Source organism: Nansenia antarctica (assembly GCF_963989245.1).
Source record: "Nansenia antarctica genome assembly, chromosome: 10".
NCBI classification, from domain to species: Eukaryota; Metazoa; Chordata; class Actinopteri; order Argentiniformes; family Microstomatidae; genus Nansenia; species Nansenia antarctica.
This window is the reverse complement of record NC_137680.1, coordinates 22,434,145-22,458,745: the sequence shown is the minus strand read 5'-3', so window position 1 is coordinate 22,458,745 and position 24,601 is coordinate 22,434,145. Positions and strand designations below refer to the sequence as shown.

The 24,601-nt window shown below is 43.4% G+C and overlaps 1 protein-coding gene across 1 annotated transcript in view; it reads left to right on the top strand.

Moving 5' to 3' along the window:
- The window catches only part of LOC308166760 (FH1/FH2 domain-containing protein 3-like), a gene marked incomplete at both ends in the record, with an annotated part of 144,664 nt that overhangs the window by 98,666 nt on the left and 21,397 nt on the right, over positions 1-24,601 (top strand). Inside the window, 5 exons of the mRNA XM_080541085.1 lie at positions 5,740-5,834; positions 6,925-7,036; positions 8,638-8,732; positions 9,104-9,247; positions 10,571-10,824. Of these exons, the coding sequence (XP_080397211.1) occupies positions 5,740-5,834; positions 6,925-7,036; positions 8,638-8,732; positions 9,104-9,247; positions 10,571-10,824 (700 nt within the window). The remainder of the gene's footprint in view (positions 1-5,739; positions 5,835-6,924; positions 7,037-8,637; positions 8,733-9,103; positions 9,248-10,570; positions 10,825-24,601) is intronic.

Here is a 24,601-nt window from a genome sequence, read left to right as displayed (position 1 = left end):
TCCAACTGCAGTACTATAATGACTATAATAATTAACGAAAAACAGTCATTGTGAGAACTTTACTTTAGCTAATGACTTTGGCAATAACCTGAAAATGAGTGTACTTAAGTGCAAACAGAACAGTCACTTATAGATTCAGTCCATGGCATAAATCACTTAAAGATTGAGTCTATCTGGAGGTTTAACAACTCGGCCCCGCCTAGTAACATTCAGTCCAGGTGGCTGGGCTCGAGTGGGGCTCGGAGGCGGTTTGGGTGGGGAGTGGGGTATTCCAGGAAGAGCTGGAGGTTGTGACTCCTCGGCGGGTGGGCCTAATGTTTCAGTCCACGGTTCTTCCTGTACCCAGTGGCGAGGATGGTTAGCGGCTGGAGTGCTCACGCGAAGATGTTGACTGTTGCGGCGGTACTCTCTATCTCCACAGTCCACACCATAGGAGCGCGGAGCACTGTGGGGTTTCACTATTACTCCAGGGGACCACTTGTCGTTGCCAGGATGCGGCTGCATCCTAACCTCATCTCCAGGCTGAAGAGCAACACGAGAATTGCCTGCTCTCTTTTGGTCGTAGTAGAACTTTTGAAGGTCTTTGTTTGCTCGTGTCCAGCAGACGCTTGACTTTGTGGGGGTCATATCCTCTTGGTGCAAGTAGCTCACGAGCAGTAGGCAGCTTATCACGTGGCCTCCTGCCCATGAGTAGCTGCGCTGGCGACAATCCTACTTTCTCTAGTGGAGTCGTCCTGTAGTCCATCAGCGCAAGGTGTTTGTCTGGCGCCTTGCACCAAAGCCTCTTCACAGTTTGCACTGCACGCTCTGCTTCACCATTGGAGTGCGGCGTGTGTGGTGAAGATGTTTTGTGTGATATTCCATAGCTCTTGCAGAAGTCCTTAAATTCCTCTGAGGAGTATTGTGGACCGTTGTCTGTGCGAAGAGTGGCGGGAATGCCATGTCTGCAGAACTGAGCTTTCAGAGTCTCTATGGCGGTGCGGCTTCGCATGTCTTTCAGTACATCTACTTCAATGAATTTTGAGTAGTAATCGACAAGTAGGATGTACTGCTTGCTTTCGAACTCGAACAGATCTGACGCTACCTCTTCAAATGGCAGCTCTGGTGTTTCAGTTGGTTTGAGGGGTTGTCTGGGCAGCTTGTTTTGAAAGTCTGCACACTTGCTACAGTTTCTGACCATTTCTTCCATTTCTGCACTCATGCCTGGCCAGTATAGCACTTCACGTGCCCGCTGTTTGCTTTTCACCATGCCTAGGTGAGACTGGTGTATGAGCTTTAGCATGTGCTCACGCATGGTGGGGGGCACTACTATACGCAGTCCGTTATAGATGATTCGATCAGACAACACTAGCTGACTTCTTGAGTCCCAATATGGCTGAACATGAATGGGCACTTCCCGTCTGTGTTCAGGCCAGCCGTGGTGAATTGTTTGCTGGAGACAGATTAGTTCTTCTTTTGTGCTGTCTTGCAGCTCTGTGTACTTCTGTTCACTTACTGCAACATAGTTGAGCATGGAGACACACTCTAGTCCGCTTAACTCTGGTGTGCTCTCTGGGAGCTGTGCTCTGGATAGTGTGTCGGACAGCTCCATGTCTTTTCCTTTCCTTAGCTTGTAGCTCTTTCAGCCACTCTGCGGAGGATTGCATCGTGCTCCTGGACTGTGGGGGCTGCTATTAGGATATCATCCATGACACTTATTGCTCCAGCTATGCCCTCAAGCATCTCATCCATGATGCGCTGGAAGATTTCTGGGGCGCATTTTATTCCAAATGGGAGTCTCAGCCATCTAAACCTTCCTATCAGAGTGTTAAAGGTTGTTAGAAAGGATGAGGCTTCATCCAGTTCTATCTGCAAAAATCCTGATTTAGCATCTAACACTGAGAATACCTTAGCATTAGGTATTCTTGAAACTACCTCCTCTACGGTGCGCATTGGGTGGTGTTCCCTTTTTATGACCAGATTTAAATCACTTGGATCTATGCAGATTCTTATCTTGCCATTACGGACTACGGCTACCATAGAGCTAACCCATTCTGTGGGCTGTTCAACTTTGGTGATGAAGCCATCTTTCTCCATCTCATGTAGCTTTTCTACTATCTTTTCTCTGAGCGCAGCTGGCTGTCGACGGACAGCGTGGACCACACCCTTTGCATCTTCATCCAGTTTGATGGTGTATTTTCCTGGCAAGGTGCCTGTGGTACGTTGTAGCTCTGGAAACTCATCCAGACCAGCTGGCATGCTTTGTGTTGTGGTGGCTACACTGCTTTGAAGTGAGTCAAGACGAACAATAAGGCCTAAAGCCTCTGCTGAAGCTCCACTGAGCACATTCTCCTGCGCTATGTCTACTATTTCAAATTCGGCGCTCACTTCACACTTTTTGTATGCCATCTGTAGATCAACTGCAGCTACAGGCTTAATCTTATGATTAGTATACGAGCGGAGTAAGATTCCGAGAGTGACGGTGTGAGTCTGGCAATGTTTCTTAGGTGGAAGAAGGCGGATTTGGTGATGGACTTGATGTGAGATTGGAAGGAGAGGGTGGAGTCAAGGATGACACCCAGGTTGTGGACTTCGGCAGATGGGGAGATGGAGCAGCCGTCGACCTGGAGGATGATGTCTCCAACCTTCCGGACCAGCGCCATGGGTGCCACAACCATGACCTCTGATTTATTGCTTAAGTTTTAGAAAATTAAATGACATCCACGTTTTTATTTCACGTAGGGAGTTGACAAGAAGCTGAGGGGGGAGCTGAGAAAAATAAATGGCCCCAATGGTGCTCATAGGAACATTTACGAGTTGAGAAATCCATTGGTAACCAGTGTCATTACTATGCTGCGTAACAATCTTGTTTTGCGAAAGTCTTGGGAGAGCTCTTTGCCTCTACACATCATGAGATGATTCTTTCAGGAAAGCTTGGTGACAAATTATTTGTTAAAATGCATTCCGAGGTGGGAAACCCTTTCTCAAAGAGTGGAAGTACTTACCCACCAACATACACTAACCCAGCTGATTCTAATTAGCACAGGTAGGTGAAGTCATAAGCTGGCATAAGCTGGTTTAGTGCTTTTTATTACTGTGTTCAATACGTTTTTCCTGTGTCATTCCACTTTATTGCACATAGCTTTTTTATGGATTGGAATTGTACAATTTATATAGCTGTGTAGTTGTATTGACTTAATACCAATGTCTGGTCTAAATGTCATGCGAATAGCTGCAATGAAAATATGTTGAATAAAAAAATGGCATGTGTTGAATACTTATTTCCTCCACTCTATGTTTATACTTGGACATTTCCCCCCTCCTAGCAGTGGAGATGACCACAGAGATGCCGTTAAAGACAGACCATTTCACTTTGAGCCTGTAAAAGACAAAAGCTGCACACTTAAAGGGAACTTTTGTGTGCTCTCATCCTATCCGCGGGTATTTGTGTCCCTCCCTCTCTCCTCTCCTCAACGGAAGCCCTGCAGTTTGTGTGCCCTCCCATTCAGATCCCTTGGCTCGTATTAGAACCTTATTTATGGATCCTGTTACAAATGTCAAGTCGTGTCAGGGTCCAGCGAGTCAGCCTGCTCAAGTATTTTTTTTCCAGTTGTGTCTGACGAGTTGGGAGACGGCTGGACAGGCACTGTTTTACTTCTCTGTGTCTTTGTTCAATCTTCTGTTTTGGTCCAGGCCCATGTCTGACGTTTCTAGGCCTGCCTGTGGAGGCCTGCCAGTGTAGGAAATCCACATCTGTGTGTGTGTGTGTGTGTGTGTGTGTGTGTGTGTGTGTGTGTGTGTGTGTGTGTGTATGTGTGTGCGGCTTCTGAAATGCTGTTGATAGCATTAGCGAGACTGTCAGCATCCATCTTGTAAACCTGTCAACAAACAGGTCCACATGCACATGGCTACTTAAATACAGCTGGGGTGGGCGTGGCTACACTCACTGCCACACTAATACCCCCCACCCGACCTTGCTAACTAAATGTAGGTATTTAGTGAATGTAAAACAGTTGGTTATGACTTCTTCATTCTTCAATTTTCGTCCTATGCCAAAAACCGGAAAACTATTCTAAGACTTGTTTGGCTCGATTGCGAGGTTTCACAATTCCCGACATGAGGACCTTTTCATGAAACGGTGTCACATACACGTATACTTGACTATGTGTATGATCCTTGATATATTTTTGGGTTATTTGATGTAATGCATGCAATGTGTGTGTGTGTGTGTGTGTGTGTGTGTGTCTGTGCACAAAGTGCGTAAGTCTGTGTGTGTGTGTGTGTGTGTGTGTGTTTAGGTTAATTAGGTTTTTTGATGTGGTTTCCAATCTGGTAAATGAGGCCATTGTGTTGAAAAAACATGTCAATCAATCTGTCCACAGACAAACAATCTGCATTCTGCACAGGGACCTTTATCCAAGCATTGCAGGAATGTGAGCCGTTCTCTGTGTACAGCACTTGTGTGCATGGGTGTGCCTATCAACAAGTCATCTTTTCCACTGTCAAAGTCTGCGTTCGCTAATTACACGATCCCATAGCAACCCCCCTGTAGAATGGTTACCCTCCTTCACATAGACCTGACAGAAGAAAATGTAGTACAAAAAAATCTAGGAACATCCTGTTACATACATTCCATAATCATGTTAATGAAGAATACTATTATTTGGAGTGTATATTTGATCTAGAACGAATGGATGTCTTCATGGTTGTGTTCTTATCAAAGGGGATGTCTGCAGCTGGAGCTGGTGGAAGAGGCTGCAAAGCTCTTCAGATCTGGTTCCCGTTATCTGCGAAGAATGGCATTAGTGCAGCACTGTGATTGCTTGGCACTGTGATTGCTTGGCACGTGTTCTTATAGAAAGTAATGACTGTGATTGAGTGTTGATTCACTTATTTTAGCCAAATGTGCTTATTGTATGTTGCTCTGGATAAAAAATTAAAAAAGGAATAGACAAATAAGTATGTCAAGGAGGGATCTCTTGTCTGACACTGCTAATTACTTTTAGGTATATCCCCCTATTTATGTGTATTTATGTCTCATTCTTGTTTTTTATTATCTTAGGACTGTGTTTTATTATCTTAGGACTGTGTTTTATTATCTTAGGACGGTGTTTTATTATCTTAGGACGGTGTTTTGATTGTTAGCACCTAGGGATTGCATTTCAATTTCGTTGTACCCGTACAATGACAATAAAGATCATTCATTCATTCATTCATTCATTCATTCATTCATTCATTCATTTACTCTATTGTCACTCTCTGCTCCCACTCTCTCTCTCCATCCCTCTAAAGCTTTTCGAAACATCATGACTTGGTTTCAATCCGTATCCGCCTATGGGCTTGTGGGAAGTGTCTGGGAAGTCTTTTATTTTTCTCCTTTTCTTCGAATTCTACAGAGAACACAGAAACACCAGTTAGGAATTTCAATGTCACTCCCTCTGTCACTCCCTCTGTCACACACAAACACACACACACACACACACGCACACACACACACACACACACGCACGCACGCACGCACACACACACACACACACACATGCAGACACGCACGCACACACACACACACACACACACACACACACACACACACAGCTCTCGCCACTCTTGGGGATGATGTAGGGGACAGATGGTTAAGGGTATGTGTGCAGCAGAGTTTTGTAGCAAAGAGAAGAGAAGAGAGGAGGGTAACAGAAGTGGAATGGCAGATGTGTGTTTAACCGAGCCCCTGTTTTCCACTCCCTGTGTTATTCTATGCAGCTCTGGGACAGATCATGCTGTATGTGGATGGTATGAACGGCCTCATAGCTCACAACGATACCGTCCAGTGGCTCTACGCACTCATTGGATCGAAGGTACAGCGCAAAACATACACATCCATTCCTGACTATGTATTACTATAGATTTGTGTTGAATAAACTCTTCAGTTTAGTGACCAAATGAAGCAATACTACTCTCCAACGCTATGGACAGTAACCCATACCACACAGTGACCCAAAACGTTTCTACACAAGTTGCTAGGGCGTTCTCTTCACAGACTCTTTGTCAGAGAAAAAGTTTTGAATACTTTAATTAAAATACTATATAACTACTATAATAATACTGCATTTGCACCGTGTCACATCATTAGAACACGCTAGCCTGCCCCCCTTGGCAGTGTGACAGCTCTCCTCAGCCCCCTAGTGGCCAGGTTGCCTTATCACTCTTTTGCCAGCACCCCCCACCCCCTACCCCCCCCCCCCCCCCCCCTCTCTCTCTCTCTCTCTCTCTCTCTCTCTCTTTTTCTCTTCTGGGCAAGATTGTCTCATATTATTTCTGTTCTAACCAATTCTTCTGGCCTCTGCTCCTTCCTGCTTCTCTCCTGTGTACATGTGGACATGTGGAACAGACGTGGTGGTTCTGATCAACGCCGTCACTTCCTTTATTATACACAGATCCTCCTGTGTCTTTACTTTCCCTCCTCTTCCCTCGTCCCATCTGTTGTTCTTTCACTTGGCTTTATCTGTTTTCTGCGTCTTTATTTGATTTAAGCACTGCAGACGTTTTCAGATACAATACCAGCACTATATTGTTCAGTGTCATTACAAATATTGTATTACATTACTACCAAATGTCTCTTGTGTTTATTCACATCCATTTCTCATTCGTGGAATAGAAAACAGAGACAGCATACAAAGAAGTGCATTATGTGTTCCCACAAAACTCCAGGCCAGTTCTTACTTCCTATATATCATAGCAGGCCCTTATCGTAACCTCTCAAGGCTCCCAAAGCAGGAAAAGCTCTTATGATGCCATATAATATAGTATTATAGCTGCAACATGTGATATCATATCAGGAGCTAACTTACATACCCACCCACCACTCTGGACACTAACGACAAGGATTGTTTAGTAAGTGCACATAGAGTTATGGTCTGAAGCCTGTGTCCTCTGCATTGTGTGCAGTTCCGTCTGGTGGTGAAGACAGCTCTGAAGCTGCTGCTGGTGTTTGTGGAGTACACAGAGGCCAATGCTGCCCTGCTCATCCAGGCTGTCAACACCGTGGACAGCAAGAGAGGTATGAGATGTGTGTGTGTGGGGGGGGGGGGGGGGGGGGGGGGGGGGGCACAATACATCACACTCAAAACACTCTATCGAACTACAGACAGATAGGTACATGTAAATGTAAATGTATATTGAGTATTTGAACTGGCTTCCTGTTAAGTTCAGAATAGATTTCAAGATCCTTCTGCTTGTTTATAAAGCTCTCACTGGCACAGCACCAGAATATCTGAAAGACCTTTTGCTAGCCTATCAGCCCAATAGAGCTCTCAGGTCTTCTGACGCTGGTTTTCTCTGTGTACCACATGTACAAAAGAAGAGATTTGGTGAGGCTGCATTCTCATTTTATGCACGCAAATTGTGGAATGCACTGCCAGTTTACATAAGGGATGTAACCTCAGCAAATATGTTCAAGTCAAGACTAAAAACACATCTTTTTAATATTGCCTTTAAATGACTAAATAATTCAATTATGATTATATAATGATTGGATCACTTTGAGCTGCAACGTTTGCAGGAAAAGCGCTATACAAATAAAAGTTATTATTATTATTATTTACACAAAGATTCATAGAACTCGGCACACATTTTTTTCTTTCACCAGCCGACGGCGGGAGCCGAGTGGTTCTAGTGACAGTAGATCACGGTCGGTCGGACTCTTATTACTCCAGAGTTGGAGGAAGTTCAGGTGTCCTGAAGCGGCTCCCAGGGTTGTGTGCTGAGCAGGGCCCTTATTGAAACAGACTGCGACTCTCTCCCCCTGGTGGGGTTCAGTTACCCTGCCGGCTTTAAAAGCTTCACATTGTGTTCTCTCCTGGGAGTGTGTGGATGGCGGTCTGTCTCAGCTGAGCTCTGTCTTAGCCCATCAGTCCTGCTGGTTGCGTAAGGAGGGCCAAAAACCCGAAACCCCGGTGTGACTGAGACGACCTTGTGACTGGAGCGCAGCGCAGATTGCTCCCTCTCCATGGACCATCCCTCTCTGTTTCTTCTTCTTCCTTCGTTCCTGAGAATATGACTGTATGAGGAACGCCGTTAGACTCCATGCTAGAGCCATGAGAGCATTGCTTAGCCCACAATAACAGGGGTTATTGTTTATTTACTAGCATTTATCATTTGGGTTCCTGAATATTTACTCTTTTTTTATTTTTTTATTTTTTTTAAAGTATGTAAATACGATATTCGTATTTTGGGTACGCAGTATTTGTATATATATAGAGAGATTGTATTCAACTGAACAGGAAGCATCTTTATGATTTATGGAGAAGGGGTGGGATTGAATAAGTGATACTTCTTTCGAATATGAGAAAAAAGGAGGAAGAAAGAAAAAAAAAAAAAAGAAACTTAGTCAAAAGTGCAATATTTATTTGTTTCTTTTATGCTTTTTAATTCTGTTAATTTTTTTTCTGTTATATTAATTATTGTTGCTTTATCTTGTTTTGCACATATTTGAAATAAACATATCAATCAATCAAATCAATCAATCAATCACAGTGATTGTAGTCAGTCTATAGCATTCACAGCATACTGAAGTGTAAAAAAAAGCTGCATGACGGTCACATGTTTAGTCTCTTCATGGAGTTTTTTTTTAAATTAGAAAGTATGCTTTTTGCGGTGCAGGCTGTAAGCTGTGGTCGAACGCCATGGAGATTCTGGAAGAGAAGGATGGAGTGGATACAGAGCTGCTGGTTTATGCCATGACCCTCATCAATAAAGTCAGTGTCTGTCTTCTACTTCTCTTTCTATTGTGTTCTCTCACTCCCTCTCATGATTCCACTTGATTCTCTTTTTTATGTCACTCCTCCCCTTATGCCCCATATCCATCCCTTCAAAGCTTCTATTCCCTCTGTCTCTCTCTCTCTCTCTCTCTCTCTCTCTCTCTCTCTCTCTCTCTCTCTCATCCCAGTTCATAGGGAGTTCCCTCCCTATACCTTTCTTCATCTCTCACCCTCCTCCCTCTCGCCTCACCCATTTCTCTCTTCTTCTTTCTCTCTTCATCAATGTCGCTGTTGATCGATCTGAACAGTGACGTAGATGAAGTACTCCGGAGCTGTAACCGTGTTGTGGTTGTATGTTGCTGTGTCAGACTCTGGCGGGGCTGGCAGACCAGGACTCCTTCTATGACGTGGTGGACTGTCTGGAGGAGCAGGGCATGGAGGCCATGTCCCAGAGACACCTGGGCAGGAAGGGCACGGACCTGGACCTCATGGAGCAGCTCAACATCTATGAGGTCAGCCACCTTCCCTGACAAGTCAGACGTCAGAGGTCAACCTCTGACACAGTGTATCCTATGTGGAAAATGTCTGGTGAAAAAGTCCTCAAGTAGGGAAAGGTCATTTTTCTGTTTGTATTTTTCCAATTTATGAAAGTTTGCTGATGTATCATACATTGAAATCTGAAAATAGTTGAAGAAGATGTGCTTATTTGAATGTTGGTATACCTCAAACCAAATACCGGAGAAACGCTCTGAATCAAAACCCATGCAAAACAGCTGCTAGTAACTATCAGCTAAAAAGGAACATCTCTATGAACATCTAATTACATGTTTAGCATATCACAACATGCTGATAGAACATCAACATGCTAAAAACACATAACTACACATAATTAGATGATTACACAGTCCTTGCTTTTTAGTGTCCTAAAACGTAAGTTTGTTTGCAAGCCATGTATCACTTGCCCAGTAGTCTACGGCAGAAGATACAATGAATCCAATTCACAAATTATAGACACAAAGTATTTAGTAATCCTAAAACGGTTGTTTGTTATATATCGAGTGGGCATTTAAACACTTAAACTTTCGTAAAATGCAAAAAAAAAAGAAAAGAAAAAAAGAAGCTTTTTGGTCATTTGCGCGACTTGAGAATTGAGAACTTGAGAAACATGCGGACCAGACCGTGTCACACTATTTTCCATTTATTTATTTCATTTACACAAACAGTACAAAGTGAAAAGACAAGAAAAGATAGTGCCTATAGGGCAGGTGAGGTGAGAACCACATTTCTGGACACAAATAACCTCTATCTTTACACATTTACATTTACATTTTTGGCATTTAGCAGACATCTTATTCCAAAGTGACTTACATTTGACTAAGCAAGTGAATCAGGCCCGGGGCCATTGGCAGTCTCTGTGATTGAATAAACTTTTTTTTTTGACACTGGAGAGACAGTACAAGGGGGGCAGTAGAAGTCTCAGGGGACACAGTATAGGGGAAACGCAGGTGTCTCAGGAGACGCAGTGCTGGGGGGTATTGATGTCTATCTCTCTCTCACTGTTACTGAACTGGCCTGGTCCGTTATGTGCTTGTCTCTGTGTCCCTTCCTCCCTGTGTCCCTTCCTCTCTGTGTCCCTGTCCTCCCTGTGTCCCTTCCTCCCTGTGTCCCTGTCCTCCCTGTGTCCTTTCCTCCCTGTGTCCCTGTCCTCCCTGTGTCCCTGTCCTCCCTCTGTCCCTGTCCTCCCTGTGTCCCTGTCCTCTCTGTGTCCCTTCCTCCCTGTGTCCCTCCCTCCCTGTCCTCCCTGTGTCCCTGTGTCCCTGTCCTCCCTGCTCCAGATGGCTCTGCGTCACGAAGACGGGGACGACGGGAGCCAACCTCCGCCCGCGGGCCGGAAGGACCGCCGCCGTGCCAGCGTAGGGGGTGGGGGCACTAACGAGAGGCGGGGCCTGGAGAGACGACGCAGCCGGAGACACTCCCTCCAGAACGGGAGAGGCCACATCTCGGCTCCCGCCTCCCCCAGCACCCCCCACTGCCACAACGGCAACTTCCTCCCCTGCAGCGGTCAGCACATCGAAGACATCAGCGAGAGGTGAGAGAGGGAGCAGGGGAGGAGTGAGGAAAGGTAGAAGGTGTGTGGAAAGGGACAAAGTTTATTTCTGCTTCCATTATTCCACGAACTTCGCTTGACAATATGGTCCTTAATGGTCAACCAAGCTTGTGTGTTTCTATTCTATATGTATGCAGCATATGTTTTAATTGTCTCTGCCAAACCATAGGGGTCAACCATAGAGGTCGACTCTGTGAGAAAGAAAAGAAAAATCCATATCATTCAGGATCCATGGCGTTCTTCTTTTTTTCTTTTCTTTCTTTTTGAACAGGAAACAGTTCCCCTGCCAGTGTTGTATTATATTACAATCTTGGACAGATGTGTCTGTTCTAAGCAGAGCCAATATGGAGAATTTAATTATAGAGTAATAAAAGAAAGGCAGAGCAGAGGCTGCTATGCAAAGTGACGTTTAGATTAATCTTCCCTCTGTCAAAGACATTCTTCCACTTCTGCAGCTTGAAGGAAATAGGAAGCTTCTGTAAACACAATGATATGAGCTATGTGATCTGTCACAAGTGATGTTTCCCCCAGCAGTCCAACATTGTGTTGGACTTAAACCGATATTGCTAGCAAGGTTTGAACCCAATAAGTGTTAATGTCTTGTCTACAAAACCGCAATGAAAACACTCAAAGAAAAAGAAAATTGCTGATATTTAAGGGATGATTCTAATAAGATGTGAGATGCAAGCCTTATTTCGTTTTGGCATGATATTGACTCTATTGTCGCGGAAAAATATTTGTTTCTGCTTATGGAAATTATGATTAGTAAAGCTCCCCCGGTGGGTATTTGATGTCTGTCTCTGGAGTCACTAGACAAGGACAAGAACGAGGATTGAACTGTTTTAAGATGGTAATAAGAAAGGATTACTCTCCTTTAATCTATACAAATCACCACTGTCATATATTAGATTCAATTAGATTAGATTAGATTAGATTAGATTCAACTTGATTGTCATTGCAGAGTACCAGACAACGAAATGTAGTTTAGCATCTAAAAGTGCAAATACTGATATAGTGCAAATACATGATAGTGTAGACATATAGTGCAAAGATATGATAGTGTAGACAAAATAGGATATGTACAGTTATGAAATGATACATTACATTATGATAAGTACACTAGGTAGTAGGTATGGATAACGATAAGCTATGTACAGTTATGGTATGGTATGTACAGTATGGTATATATGGGACAAGGGCCGCAGTGGCGGCTGGTGGTGATACTGAGTGGGGGGGCTAATAAATCCATTAGGCCTAGGGCCTACTGTATACCCATCAATAGTTCACACTGCAGCAACAGCAGCATCACATCCCAGATACAGTGCCAACTAAGTTACAGTAATAATGCTCTACAACAAAACTAGAGAAGTAGGCTACCTACAATAACGTTCTGATGCCAAAAGCGCTCTCTCTCGTTTTTTTTTCTCTCTCTCTCTCACACACACACACACACACACACACACACACACACTATCCCATGCAACTTTTAACAAAAACACAATGCAAGAATGATGAAATGATAGGCTATGATAGAGTGTCTCTTCTATACTGTAGCCTAAGCCTACAATATCAGAAAAGGTCCACCTATGCACTACCAAACGTGGTCCAATTGTAACATCTGCCAACAACTCAATTGGTCCTTTAAAAAGTCTATGTGCTTGGGCCGACCTTATTTGAAGTTGGAGATTCATCGGAGCCCTTCAGAGCTAGCTCGTGAGCTCCACAGAATTTAATACAGTCCACAATCCGTCATAGCGAATGCCTGTTTTTCTTTACCTGCTCATTTTGTCTCTGTATAGAGATGTGGTGGCCCTCATCTAGTTGACAGGCAATGTTAACTTTCCCCAACATTGACAGCTTTACACTGTTTCCAATGTGACTTGTGCTGCATTCATGTTTCTTGATTTTGTCAGATACATGTTTTAAATCCACAATACCTTGCTGGGTCCAAGCCGTGTCACCCCAAAAACCCAACAAAGTGAATTCTTAGCTACACTTGCCGTTAGCCAGTCCTTTCGTTGAAACCAAGAAACACAAAATGTACGGTTTTGTCGTTTGTCCTTTTGTGTTCTTTTAACACTGTTTGGACGACGTGCCCCCTGTCTCTTCACTTCCAATTTTTCCTCTGAAGACATTAACGAAAATGGATGAGAAAGTAAATAATCCACCTGGTTTAGCATGCTAATACTCCACCTGGTTTAGCATGCTAATACCCGCCGTTGCCGCTCACTTATCTTCACTTCACTACTCTTCTCCCCCCTACAGTCGGCCTGCCCTCACTGTACTGTACTGTACTGTACTGCTACATCCTGTCATTGGCCAAAAGTCGAATTAATTTAGCCCAAATGGTCAGGATATCAGGGTGGTGCCAAGACACCTGTCAATCACCATGTGACAACAATGATTGGAAGCTGATGCTAGGAGTTTGGGCTGTAAAAAATCAGCCCATTTAGATACGTATATCCTGCTTTTTTGTGACTATTCGGTGCTGTTGCTGCTCTAGGTTTCACCAAAATCAATCAGTTCCAAGGTTTAACAATTATTGTATATGAATTATATTATTCAACAATTATTATATTTTAATATTTCTTTAATTTAATAACTTTCTCATCTTTATTGTAAAAGACAGGGGGGCTTAGCCCTGCTAGCCCATTGATACCAGCCGTCCCTGGCCATTGGTATAGTCCATATATGTAGTTGGATAATTAGAGACGAATATGAAAAATGAGGTATGTGCAAAAATAAGTATGTGCAACTGCAATAGTGCAATGGCTACATTGAGTGTCCATAGTGGGGCATGGGGTACACTTGGGGTACACAGATACTGGTAGTGAGTGTGTACCTCATGTTAGGAGGGGGAGGGATTGTTAATCAGAGTGACAGCTGTGTGGAAGAAGCTGTTCTGGAGCCTGCTGGGACATAGAGCAGTTGCCGTACCACACTGTTATACAATTAGTCAGGATGCTCTCGATGGTGCAGCGGTAGAGGTTGGCCAGAATCCTAGGAGACAGTTGGGCTCTCTTCAGTCTCCTCAGGAAGTATAGACGCTGCTGCGCCTTTTTGACCAGGGAAGAGGAGTCCAGGGTCCAAGAGAGGTGGGAGAGAGAGAGATATATGATGTTATTATATCTCCAAGAGAGATACTCTTATACTGCCTACATAGAATAATCGTATTGGCAAATTATTAACGACAAGCCTATTTAACTTATCCTATCTGTTATCGTTTCTGGTAGCTCTCAGAATCGTTTCTGGTAGCTCTCAGAATCCTGATAGTGAAACGGCCTTGAACTCCCACATGAATATGTGTGCCCCGCCTTCTTCATCACTTATAACACTCTAGATAGGACCGTCCAGTCATAACATTATAACACTCTAGATAGGACCGTCCAGTCATAACATTATAACACTCTAGATAGGACCGTCCAGTCATAACATTAAGATAGGACCGTCCAGTCATAACACTCTAGGTAGGAGCGTCCAGTCATAACACTCTAGGTAGGACCGTCCAGTCAGAACATTAAGATAGGAGCGTCCAGTCATAACACTCTAGATAGGACCGTCCAGTCAGAACATTAAGATAGGACCGTCCAGTCATAACACTAAGATAGGACCGTCCAGTCAGAACATTAAGATAGGAGCGTCCAGTCAGAACATTAAGATAGGAGCATCCAGTGGCCTGGGGTGGTCCAGTGGTCTAGCACTGCGGTCTACAGTGCACACATATGCCCATGTCGGCATGGGTTCGAATCCGGCCCATGCCCTGCTGACATGCCCTCTCTCCCTTCTTCTCCTTACTTTCCTGTCTGTCTTCACTATGTCTGTCCGATAAAATGAAAAATATGAGTGGGACTGCCCCACTCAGGAAAAAAATAACTTAAAAGATAGGAGCATCCAGTCAGAACATTAAGATAGGAGCGTCCAGTCATAACATTAAGATAGGACCGTCCAGTCAGAACATTAAGCGTTCATCAATTTAATTAAATGATTAGCTTGCTCGTGTTGCTCATCACTTTTAATGTGTCATCTTGTGTATGTGCTATGTCTATGTTGTGTATGTGCTATGTCATGTCTTGTGTATGTGCTATGTCTATGTTGTGTATGTGCTATGTCATGGATGATATTGTCAAGAATATTCAGGGGTGTTTGACATAAGGACATACTAATCAAAACCTTGAAGCTCTTTCATTAACTTACATAGTAAATTGACCGCGTCTGTTCATTTTAACAAGGAGTGGTTTGTGTGTCTCTTTGAAGTGTGTGTGTGTGTATGTTTTTTTTGTTTTGTTATGTCTTTGTATGTCTGTGCAAATGTCTATTATTTTCCCTTTCTTCTCTTTCTCATCTATTTCTCCCTTCCCTCCATCCCTCCAACCCTCAACCCCTCCTTTTCATCACAGAGAGGAGGAGGAGGAGGAGGAGTGGGAGGAGGAAGAGGAAGAAGACAATGAGAGTCAACCAATCACAGAGTCCTCTAGACAGGGCACCCACAGGTATTCTAGGAAAAGGTTTCCCCAAAGTGAATCTCCATCAGTCTCCATCAAACTGAATCTCTATCTCCCATCTATCAGTCCTTCCTTCTATCGGTTCCCCTGCGGACAATATTGAGTGTGCTGTGGTGGTATAGAATTACACAAAGATTGTGTTTTCTCTGTTATTGCTAAAGTGAAATCATTCCCTTTCAACATATCCCTTCCATGTTGTCCCCTTGCTCTGCTGTTGTGTTGTTCTAGCGTGGTTCCAGCAATAGCGGACACCTCTAGTGTGTGTTTTGCCTTTTAAGTGTATGGTGAACCTCATCCCTGGTTACCGGTGCCTCTGAGAGAATGTCTGTGGATGGTTCTATGACCAAAGAGAACGTCTGTGGATGGTTCTATGACCAAAGAGAATGTCTGTGGATGGTGCTATGGCCAAAGAGCATGTCTGTGGATGGTTCTATGACCAAAGAGAACGTCTGTGGATGGTTCTATGACCAAAGAGAACGTCTGTGGATGGTTCTATGACCAAAGAGAACGTCTGTGGATGGTTCTATGACCAAAGAGCATGTCTGTGGATGGTTCTATGACCAAAGAGCATGTCTGTGGATGGTTCTATGACCAAAGAGAACGTCTGTGGATGGTTCTATGACCAAAGAGAATGTCTGTGGATGGTTCTATGACCAAAGAGAACATCTGTGGATGGTTCTATGACCAAAGAGAATGTCTGTGGATGGTTCTATGACCAAAGAGAATGTCTGTGGATGGTTCTATGACCAAAGAGAATGTCTGGATGGTTCTATGACCAAAGCCAGCTCTCTGGTCCGTGTGTCTATCCTGCCCACAACACACATGCTATGAAGTCCTGTACCGTGTCTCTGAGACCCTCCACTTGTATCTTACCCCTGGTTACCAGGCGGAAACTCCCTGCAGGCCCTGTGGGCACCTCTGTAGCCTCCTCTTGATTGATTGATTGAAAACCTTTATTGTCCCCAATGGGGAAATTTTGTTGTCAAACAGCTTAGTTAGGGCAGACAGAAAACATTCAATAAAATACATAAAACAGTGAAGGCTCAATAAGTAAAAAGTTCCAAGTTCCAAAGTTCCAGCTCCAGGTCTCCCCCACCCTGCAGGGCCTGGTTGTAGAGTCGGAGTGCAGCTCGAACAAAGGACTGTCCAAATCTTTTTGTACTTTGACGGGGGAGAACAAATCTGTGGCTGAACTTGCTCCTCATCCCCGCCAGCTCGCAGTACATCGGGTACTCTTCCTCTTCCTCCCCCTCACGGGGGCATCTAACCTACCACACACAACCCCCTCCCGTTCCTCCCTGACACGGACAAGAGCAAGGTGTCTGCCGGTGGCCAAGGAGGGTGAGAGAGGCCAAGCCAGAGAAAAGCGCTACAGGTAGAGCGCTACAAGGAGCTACAGTTGTTTTACTTCACCTGTTGTCGCATCAGACACCTATGAAGGAGCCCAACTCTTAAATGGACTGTCATTCCCAACACTGTTGTCTGTGTATCTATGTTTGGCATGGGTAGCTCACAATCCACATGGCTGGAGAAGCATAGGCATAGCAGAGGCCCAATCCCATTTCTCTTTTTTACCCCTCACCCTTTTACGTTTCGGAGTGCCACTCACTTCTCGGCAAGAGATTCACAAGGGGTAGCGGTTGAAAATCTTCCCCAATGAAATGGGATAACCCTTCAAGACCCTGATACGTCATCAGTATTATCGTAGAAAAGCATCGACTCTTGCGATTCGTTCACAACTTAAGTTTCATGCCGTCAATCAATCAAACAAGTCATCAAATAAAAAAGAACAATGCTTCATTATCAGGTAGTGTTGTTCCGATACCATTTTTTGATCCCGATCCCGATACCTGACCGTGCAGTACTGGCCGATACCGAGTACCGATCCGATACCACAGCATACATGAAATTCATGTGTTGAATAAAGTAAACACAGCCTATTTCCATAGTTCTTCATGGTGGTGACATGGGCTAGATATTCACATGTGTAATGTGCATTAATAATAATAAAAAAGAATAATTGTATTTGTAATAATAAAGCAAGTTGCAGCTTGCAACATTTGGACATCTAAAATATTATATTTGTTTCTAATGTATACATTCACATGATGAATGTGCATTTAAAAAGCAATTTGCAACATTTAGACATCTAAAATATATTATTTGTTTCTAATTCATATAATTCGGAAGAATGACTCATTACTCGGTTGATGTGATTGCAAAAGTGTCGCACACACAGTGGCGTCATAAACCAGAGACCCTATTGAGCCGTTAGGCTCATAGGCTGTGTTCGGAATGGTATACTAGCATACTGCATACTAGCATACTCAATGAGTATATACTGCATACTACCTACTAAATTCATAATTAAGTAGGTTAAGTATCCGAAAACCAGCCGACCATTATGCATACTGCATACTGCCTCCCAGAATGCCTCCCAGAATTCATTTCGCCGGGAGCGGCGAATTTAAACCTCCGTTTTAAACCTCCATTAGCTAAAATATGTAATTTTGGCTTTACAAGTGTTAACATGTCATTTTATGAAGTTTTAATATGTTTTCAGGCGAGAAAGTAACCACATATATTCCCAAAATGTGTCCAGTTTACCAAAATAACCCGTTTATATATCTGATCTGACGATTTTTTGCGTCTTTTGTTCGCTAGCTGCGTTCGTAAATTCGCCCTGGAAATATGATCAGCACTCATGGAATGCCTCTTGTCCAATCAAATTACCTGGTCCCTTTATGACGTTGCACCCAGTGTGCGCTCCGGCGCTCTCAGGGCGATTTTACGAACGCACCCTACGTTTACCTTCACACACTCGACAGAAATATCGTATCATAATTACAACACGTTGTAAAATGATTTGGGGGGCCAATATCTTAAGTATATCTCAAGTAACTAGCTTACTATATTGTTGTCTTAATAGTTGGTAAAATAACATGATTAAAATAAATATATATGAGCAATAACATATCGTGGGCTGCAGCAAGCGCAAATCGTACATTTAGCCTTTGTACACACCGGACTATCCACCTGGAAATATTTCCAAATCGCCGACATGTCGTTCTCCTCGCTTGTTGAAGCATGCTTGTTTGTTTTTCCCTAACATGGAAAAGCTGCCCCGCCATTGGTTGAGAGTGGCCGCTCTGGGCCAATAGCGTGCTCCAGCAATGAGGACGCATTTCTGTGATTAGGAAGGCTGTGCCAGGCTACAATAGCGAGTCAAGTTGAGAAAAACGCAACGCGCTGCGTTTGAACAAGTTTGGTATCGGGTGTTATTTGTTAGTACTCGCCGATACCGATACCAGCATTTTTGTGCCGTATCGGTGCCCATGCCAATAGTATCGGTATCGGAACAACACTATTATCAGGCCAGTTCATGACAGAATAGCGGTGTTCTGTAGGCTAGCAACTTGTGCCCATACCCTGCCAGTCTGCACTGATGTAGGACAGTGTTTCTTAAACTTTTTCAGACCAAGGACCACTTACCCAATAAAAAAAAACTTGCAGACCACCTAACTAAATACAGGGTTCCCGCGCTGGTCTTAAAAATCCTTTAAGTCTAAAATCCAGCAATCCAATTTATAAGGCCTAAGAAGGTCCCACATTTCAGCTATTCGGTCAAAAAAGTAGGTGCTAGGTCTTAGAAATTAGATCCTGCAAGAAAATCAGTCCAACCACATCTATTTACACGGTAATTAATCAAGCTGGAACCCAAAAAATGCCAGTTCGCTTCCTTGTTTGTCTGTATGGCAATGAAATCCCTAATTTCATCACCTCGAGGATGACAAAAAGCTATATGGTGTCGCGAATAGGTCTAAAATTATATCCAAAGAGGTCTAAAAAGGTCTTAAATTCGACTTGTTGAAACTTGTAGGAACCGGAACAACAGGCCCCCTACCTCAACAGTATATCATAAAAATGTTAAAAGGTTATGATCAGTGGCGGCTGGCCGATAGAGGGCGCTGGGGCGCCGCCCCCACCTTCACTTCCACCTTCAGTTGCGATTTGTAAAAGTTTTTTTTTTTAAATAAACATTGTTTATTCACAAAATGCGGCTGATATTCTGTCGGCGCCTATCAGCATTCATTAAAAATCCTCCAATACAATAAACATTTTTATCTGTGTGTGTGTGTGTGTGTGTGTGTGTAAAACTCACTGTTAAAATACGTAGGGGGAGAACGCGGGGCGCCGTGTCAATGCAAGTCTATGCCAGGACGAATACTTTTGGCTTACACGTGAGCTGTAGCAGCGCTCCAATTGGCTGTCTCTATTTCTTGGCCAGGGCGCACAAATGTGCGCCCTGGCCAAGAAATCTCCGGTTGTATTGCAGACAATGCATTATGCTGAGGACTCCCGACTTCCGGTTTTCCGGACTTCCGGGCTTCCGGAGTATTTTAAATGAACATTCGTAATGTCTGTCTCTGATGTTCATGGTCAATTAAATCAGCCTATTTTGTGCAACTAATAATGTTCCCGCTAATGGGTTAACCAAGCAGCCTCGCACCTAACGTGCAAGCACCTATGTTCGAACTATAGCAATATGCGCGGGGCAAGGCGGAGGTACGGGTAAACACGGCTCATGTTCTGTCATCAAAGGTAAGAGTTGGTTTTCTTTAACTCAGCTGATGCATTGTTGTGTTTCTGACATGGTCTGGTTGTGATACATCATTGAATGTGTTGACCTGCTGTGATGTGTTGACCACCATCACTCTCCATCATCATCCATCATGTGTCTATGAAATAGATAGTACTGTACTACTGACTGCAGCATTCATCTCTGCTCATTGATGTAGCCATGTCACACAGACACATAGTACACATATTCATCTGCTACCTTTATTAACCTGAGTGTAGCTGTGAGGCCTGTACTAGCCTTGTTGACTAGACTTCCTCCTTGTCTGACACTGGGTATTGGACCGTACCGACGTCCATAGACCGGTCACTCTTCCACCTCAGTGTCTGTAGTTGACAGGGTAACTTCTCCATGGCCACATGGTCATTTTAAGGGTGAAAGTTGAAATTATACAATGGTTGTAACGCCAGTGCGTGTTTTATGCGCGTGCACGCGGGGAAAAAATCGTGCACGCGGGAAAAAAATAGCGCGCGCTGCGCGCGCGAAAGAAGACCCCCCCGCCACACTGCTGTGCCCCACCCAAAAAAATGTGCACCAGCCGCCACTGGTTATGATAATTGTTGAAGTGCCTCTCGCTAAGATGTTTCTAAGACGATAAATAATATCACAGCACTGGTTTATCAAGTGTATTTATAGCACAAGACTTGCGCTGACTGGTTGGGTGGCACGCAATGCGCACATACATCAATCAATCAAACTTTATTTATGGATGTTATGTGCCTAATGCCTACACCTTTGAGCACACTTGCGCACACTTGTTACTTGCCGCTTTCATAATTTTATTTAGCCTCCAGCAAAAGTAATGCGTTGAATGTAACCTCAAGTGCTGAACAGTATTAAGTATACATGTGTGGGTGTTCGCGTCATCGTTATCGGAAAAACACAATCGCCGACCACGGAAACGATACGTAAACACCCTCCCAGCGTTATCGTCTCGTCACCGTCTCAGCTCACGAATTCGGCAGAGTCGTGCAGCCGTGACGTGCAATCAGATCATCGTTTCAGTCAAATCCGCTGCCGTGTAGCCTATAAACCACCGATCCATGATCTTGCCTGTAGGCTCGTTAATAGATTAGGCTACTGTAAAATTATCACAATTTACTCGCGGCCGTCGCGGACCATTAAGGGACACTTTGAGAAAGGCTGATGTAGGACAACAGTGCGACTTCGCTGCTGAACTTTAGTTACATTTCGGGCGTCATATGCCATCAAAGGGGCCACATGGAAATGATGTCAAACTGTGCGAATCAACCTTAAAACATGTAACGTTAGTTAGCTAAACCACGTCAAAAAATGACTACATGCAAATTAATCATCACCAGAATGAATATATATAAATATCTAAATGAGGCAATGTCATATTTATGCAAATTAATGTGAAACTTGGTGAGCATCAAGAAAGTAGTATGACCGATGTGTACCAAATTTCCAACATGACTGGATGAAAAACATGGCTGCCACATGCCACTCAATATTCTGCTTTTCCAGCCATTTTTAAATCCAGAAGCCTTCTGCCTTTTTCATGACAAATTAGACAAATGTCTCTGGTAAAAAAAAAAAAGCTTTTTGGCAGACATGTAGAGGTCCCCAGGGCACACCCTCACAACAACTTCTCAACTTTGAGAGGACATAAACTTTGAACCGTTTGTCCTAGAGACAACAAACACTGGCAGATCCGCCTGCTCAAGACAAACAAAAAAGCTATTGGGACTGAAAAGATGCGTCCTAATAGCGTCCTATTTTTAATTTTGTGAAAAACACCCAAAAATCCTAAATCGTAAATATACCATAAGCTAAGTCTGATCGACATGACACATGGTAGATACAAAGTATTTAGCCGTCCCAAACAAGTTTATACTTCTATAAATACACAGCTACATGCAAATTAATATGTACTATCAATGATGACATATGCAAATAGGTCAGTGATGGTTAGTCTAAAATCAATCTCAAAGGTACTACTGTGCTTTGGGACAGTGCCAATACAAAGATGTGTAGCAAATTTGAGGTTAAACCTTTTGCCCATAATTGCCGCTTGCGGCTATATTTGGAGTTGACTGGGGAACTGGTTATCCATCAATGTGTATGACAGGGGTAGGCTACTGGGTGCTTTTGACAGGGAGGTTTTTGAGCCAATGACCATGACTTCTGTTTTGTTGCCTTTGAGTTTCAGAATGTTAGAGGCCATCCAGGTGTTAATATCATGGTGGCAGTTGATGAGGGAGTTTAGGGGCAGGGGGGCAGTGGACTTGGATAAGATATATAATTGGGCGTCGTCGGCGTAACAGTGAAAATGGTGGTGATGTCACATAATTCGGCCAAGGGGGAGGAGATGAACAAAAGAGGACCCAGCACTGAACCCTGGGGGCCACCCTGTGTAACTGCACAAGAGGCACCTGTTAACTGTCTCTCACATACGTGTACTGTATAGAGGTTATTTATGCGTGAGTAATGTCCAGTTTAGCTTGCCGTTGTTTTCTTTTGAACTTTAAAATAGATGTTAAGAGCCAGAATGCCCAGAGACTGCTACATTTCCCCCTCAGATGTGTTTTATGTTGCATCTATCATCTGTGATGGCATGCAAAAAAAACACAGAAGATTTGAACAAAGACATATCATTTCCTTGACTCAGCTGCTGGAAGGCAAGATGTTCCAGAGGAGAACACTACATTCTCCTGACATTTACTACTCATCTGCCTTTCATTATGGCGCTATACCACAGTCAAGCAGAGACAAGTCTATAAATAAATTCAAGAAGAAAGTGCAATATAATTCACATTTGAGTATCTCTTAGATGTCTGTGTTGTGTAGAGCAGAGCTGTAGCGGATGTCACCGGATGGAAAGCATGCCATATCTAAAACAGCACAGATTTCCTTATCCCATACAAGCAGAAATGATCCTCCTCCAAGTAGAGAACTATGAAAAGTGAGCCAAAAAAAGCTGTTTTAATTGCCAGCTTTATTTGTGTTTTTTTATTTTATTTATAATTGTCTACAGGACATACTGCATAACATGCTTTTAAAGTGGCCAGGAGGCAGTGTGGAGAGTAACACATATAAGTATTGTCTTACTTAGTTATTGTATTGCCATTGTATTGTATTATTATTATTATTATTATTATTATTATTATTGTATTGCCATTGTATTGTATTATTATTATTGTATTGCCATTGTATTGAATTATTATTATTATTGTATTGCCATTGTAACCTTTTCCTCAGACGCTATTTGTCACTCCTCTTTTCTGTGTTTAACACTTGCATGCTCTTCATCCTTGAATAGCTTGATTTCACTGTCCTTCTCTTTCCTCACTGTGTTTACATTTACATGTTTGGCATTTAGCCGATGCCTTATTCCAAATAAGACTTACAATAAATACATTTGACTAAGTAAGTGAATCTTCTAGCCACCAGTCGTAGCAGGAAAAGTCATCTATGCTCAGGCCCGGGGCCATTAGCAGTTGTCGTGCTAGGCAACCGCTGACGTTGTGCTTTAGAACATTTTTTTTAAATCTGCTTTTCCAGCCATTTTTAAATCCAGAAGCCTTCTGCCTTTTTCATGACAAATGAGACAAATGTCTCTGGTAAAAAAAAAAAGCTTTTTGGCAGACATGTCGAGGTCCCCAGGGCACACCCTCACAACAACTTCTCAACTTTGAGAGGACATAAACTTTGAACCGTTTGTCCTAGAGACAACAAACACTGGCAGATCCGCCTGCTCAAGACAAACAAAAAAGCTATTGGGACTGAAAAGATGCGTCCTAATAGCGTCCTATTTTTAATTTTGTGAAAAACACCCAAAAATCCTAAATCGTAAATATACCATAAGTCTGATCGACATGACACATGGTAGATACAAAGTATTTAGCGGTCCCAAACACGTTTATACTTCTATAAATACACAGCTACATGCAAATTAATATGTACTATCAATGATGACATATGCAAATAGGTCAGTGATGGTTAGTCTAAATCAATCCCAAAAAAATAAATAATAATAATAATAATTGCCGTCCGGTAGGTGAGCACCAGGGTCTTGAATCTGATGTGAGCTGCTATCAGGAGCCAGTGATGGGTGCTAAGGAGGGGGATAACATGAGAGAATTTGGGGGGATTGAAAACCAGACGGGCGGCAGCATTCTGAATGAGCTGCAGAGGTCTGATGGCGGATGCAGGGAGCCGGCCAGGAATGTGTTGCAGTAGTCAAGGCAAGAGATGACCAGTGATTGGGTCAGGAGTTGCGCTGCTTCTCTGGTGAGGAATGGTCGTATCCTTCTCATGTTGTAGAGGAAGAATCTGCAGGAGCGTGCTGGCGCTGCGATGTTCTCCGCACAGGATAGGCGGTTGTCCAGGATCACTCCAAGGTTCGGCCAGAGACCGAGTGTAGTGCAGAGGGTCTGGAAAGGGGTGTTAGCAATGTTGGTGGGAGGAGGAGAGAGGTAGGTAACAAAGTCATCAGCAGACAGGGAGGAAGGAGGAGGGATTGAGGAGTGTGGAAAATGTGGAGAACAGTTTCCTAGGATTTGAGACAGAAGATTGTATTAGAGGGATATAGGGTTAATGGTCCAAACAAGAAGTTAGTGGTGCTTAATGCACTCAAAATAGACAAATATAACAA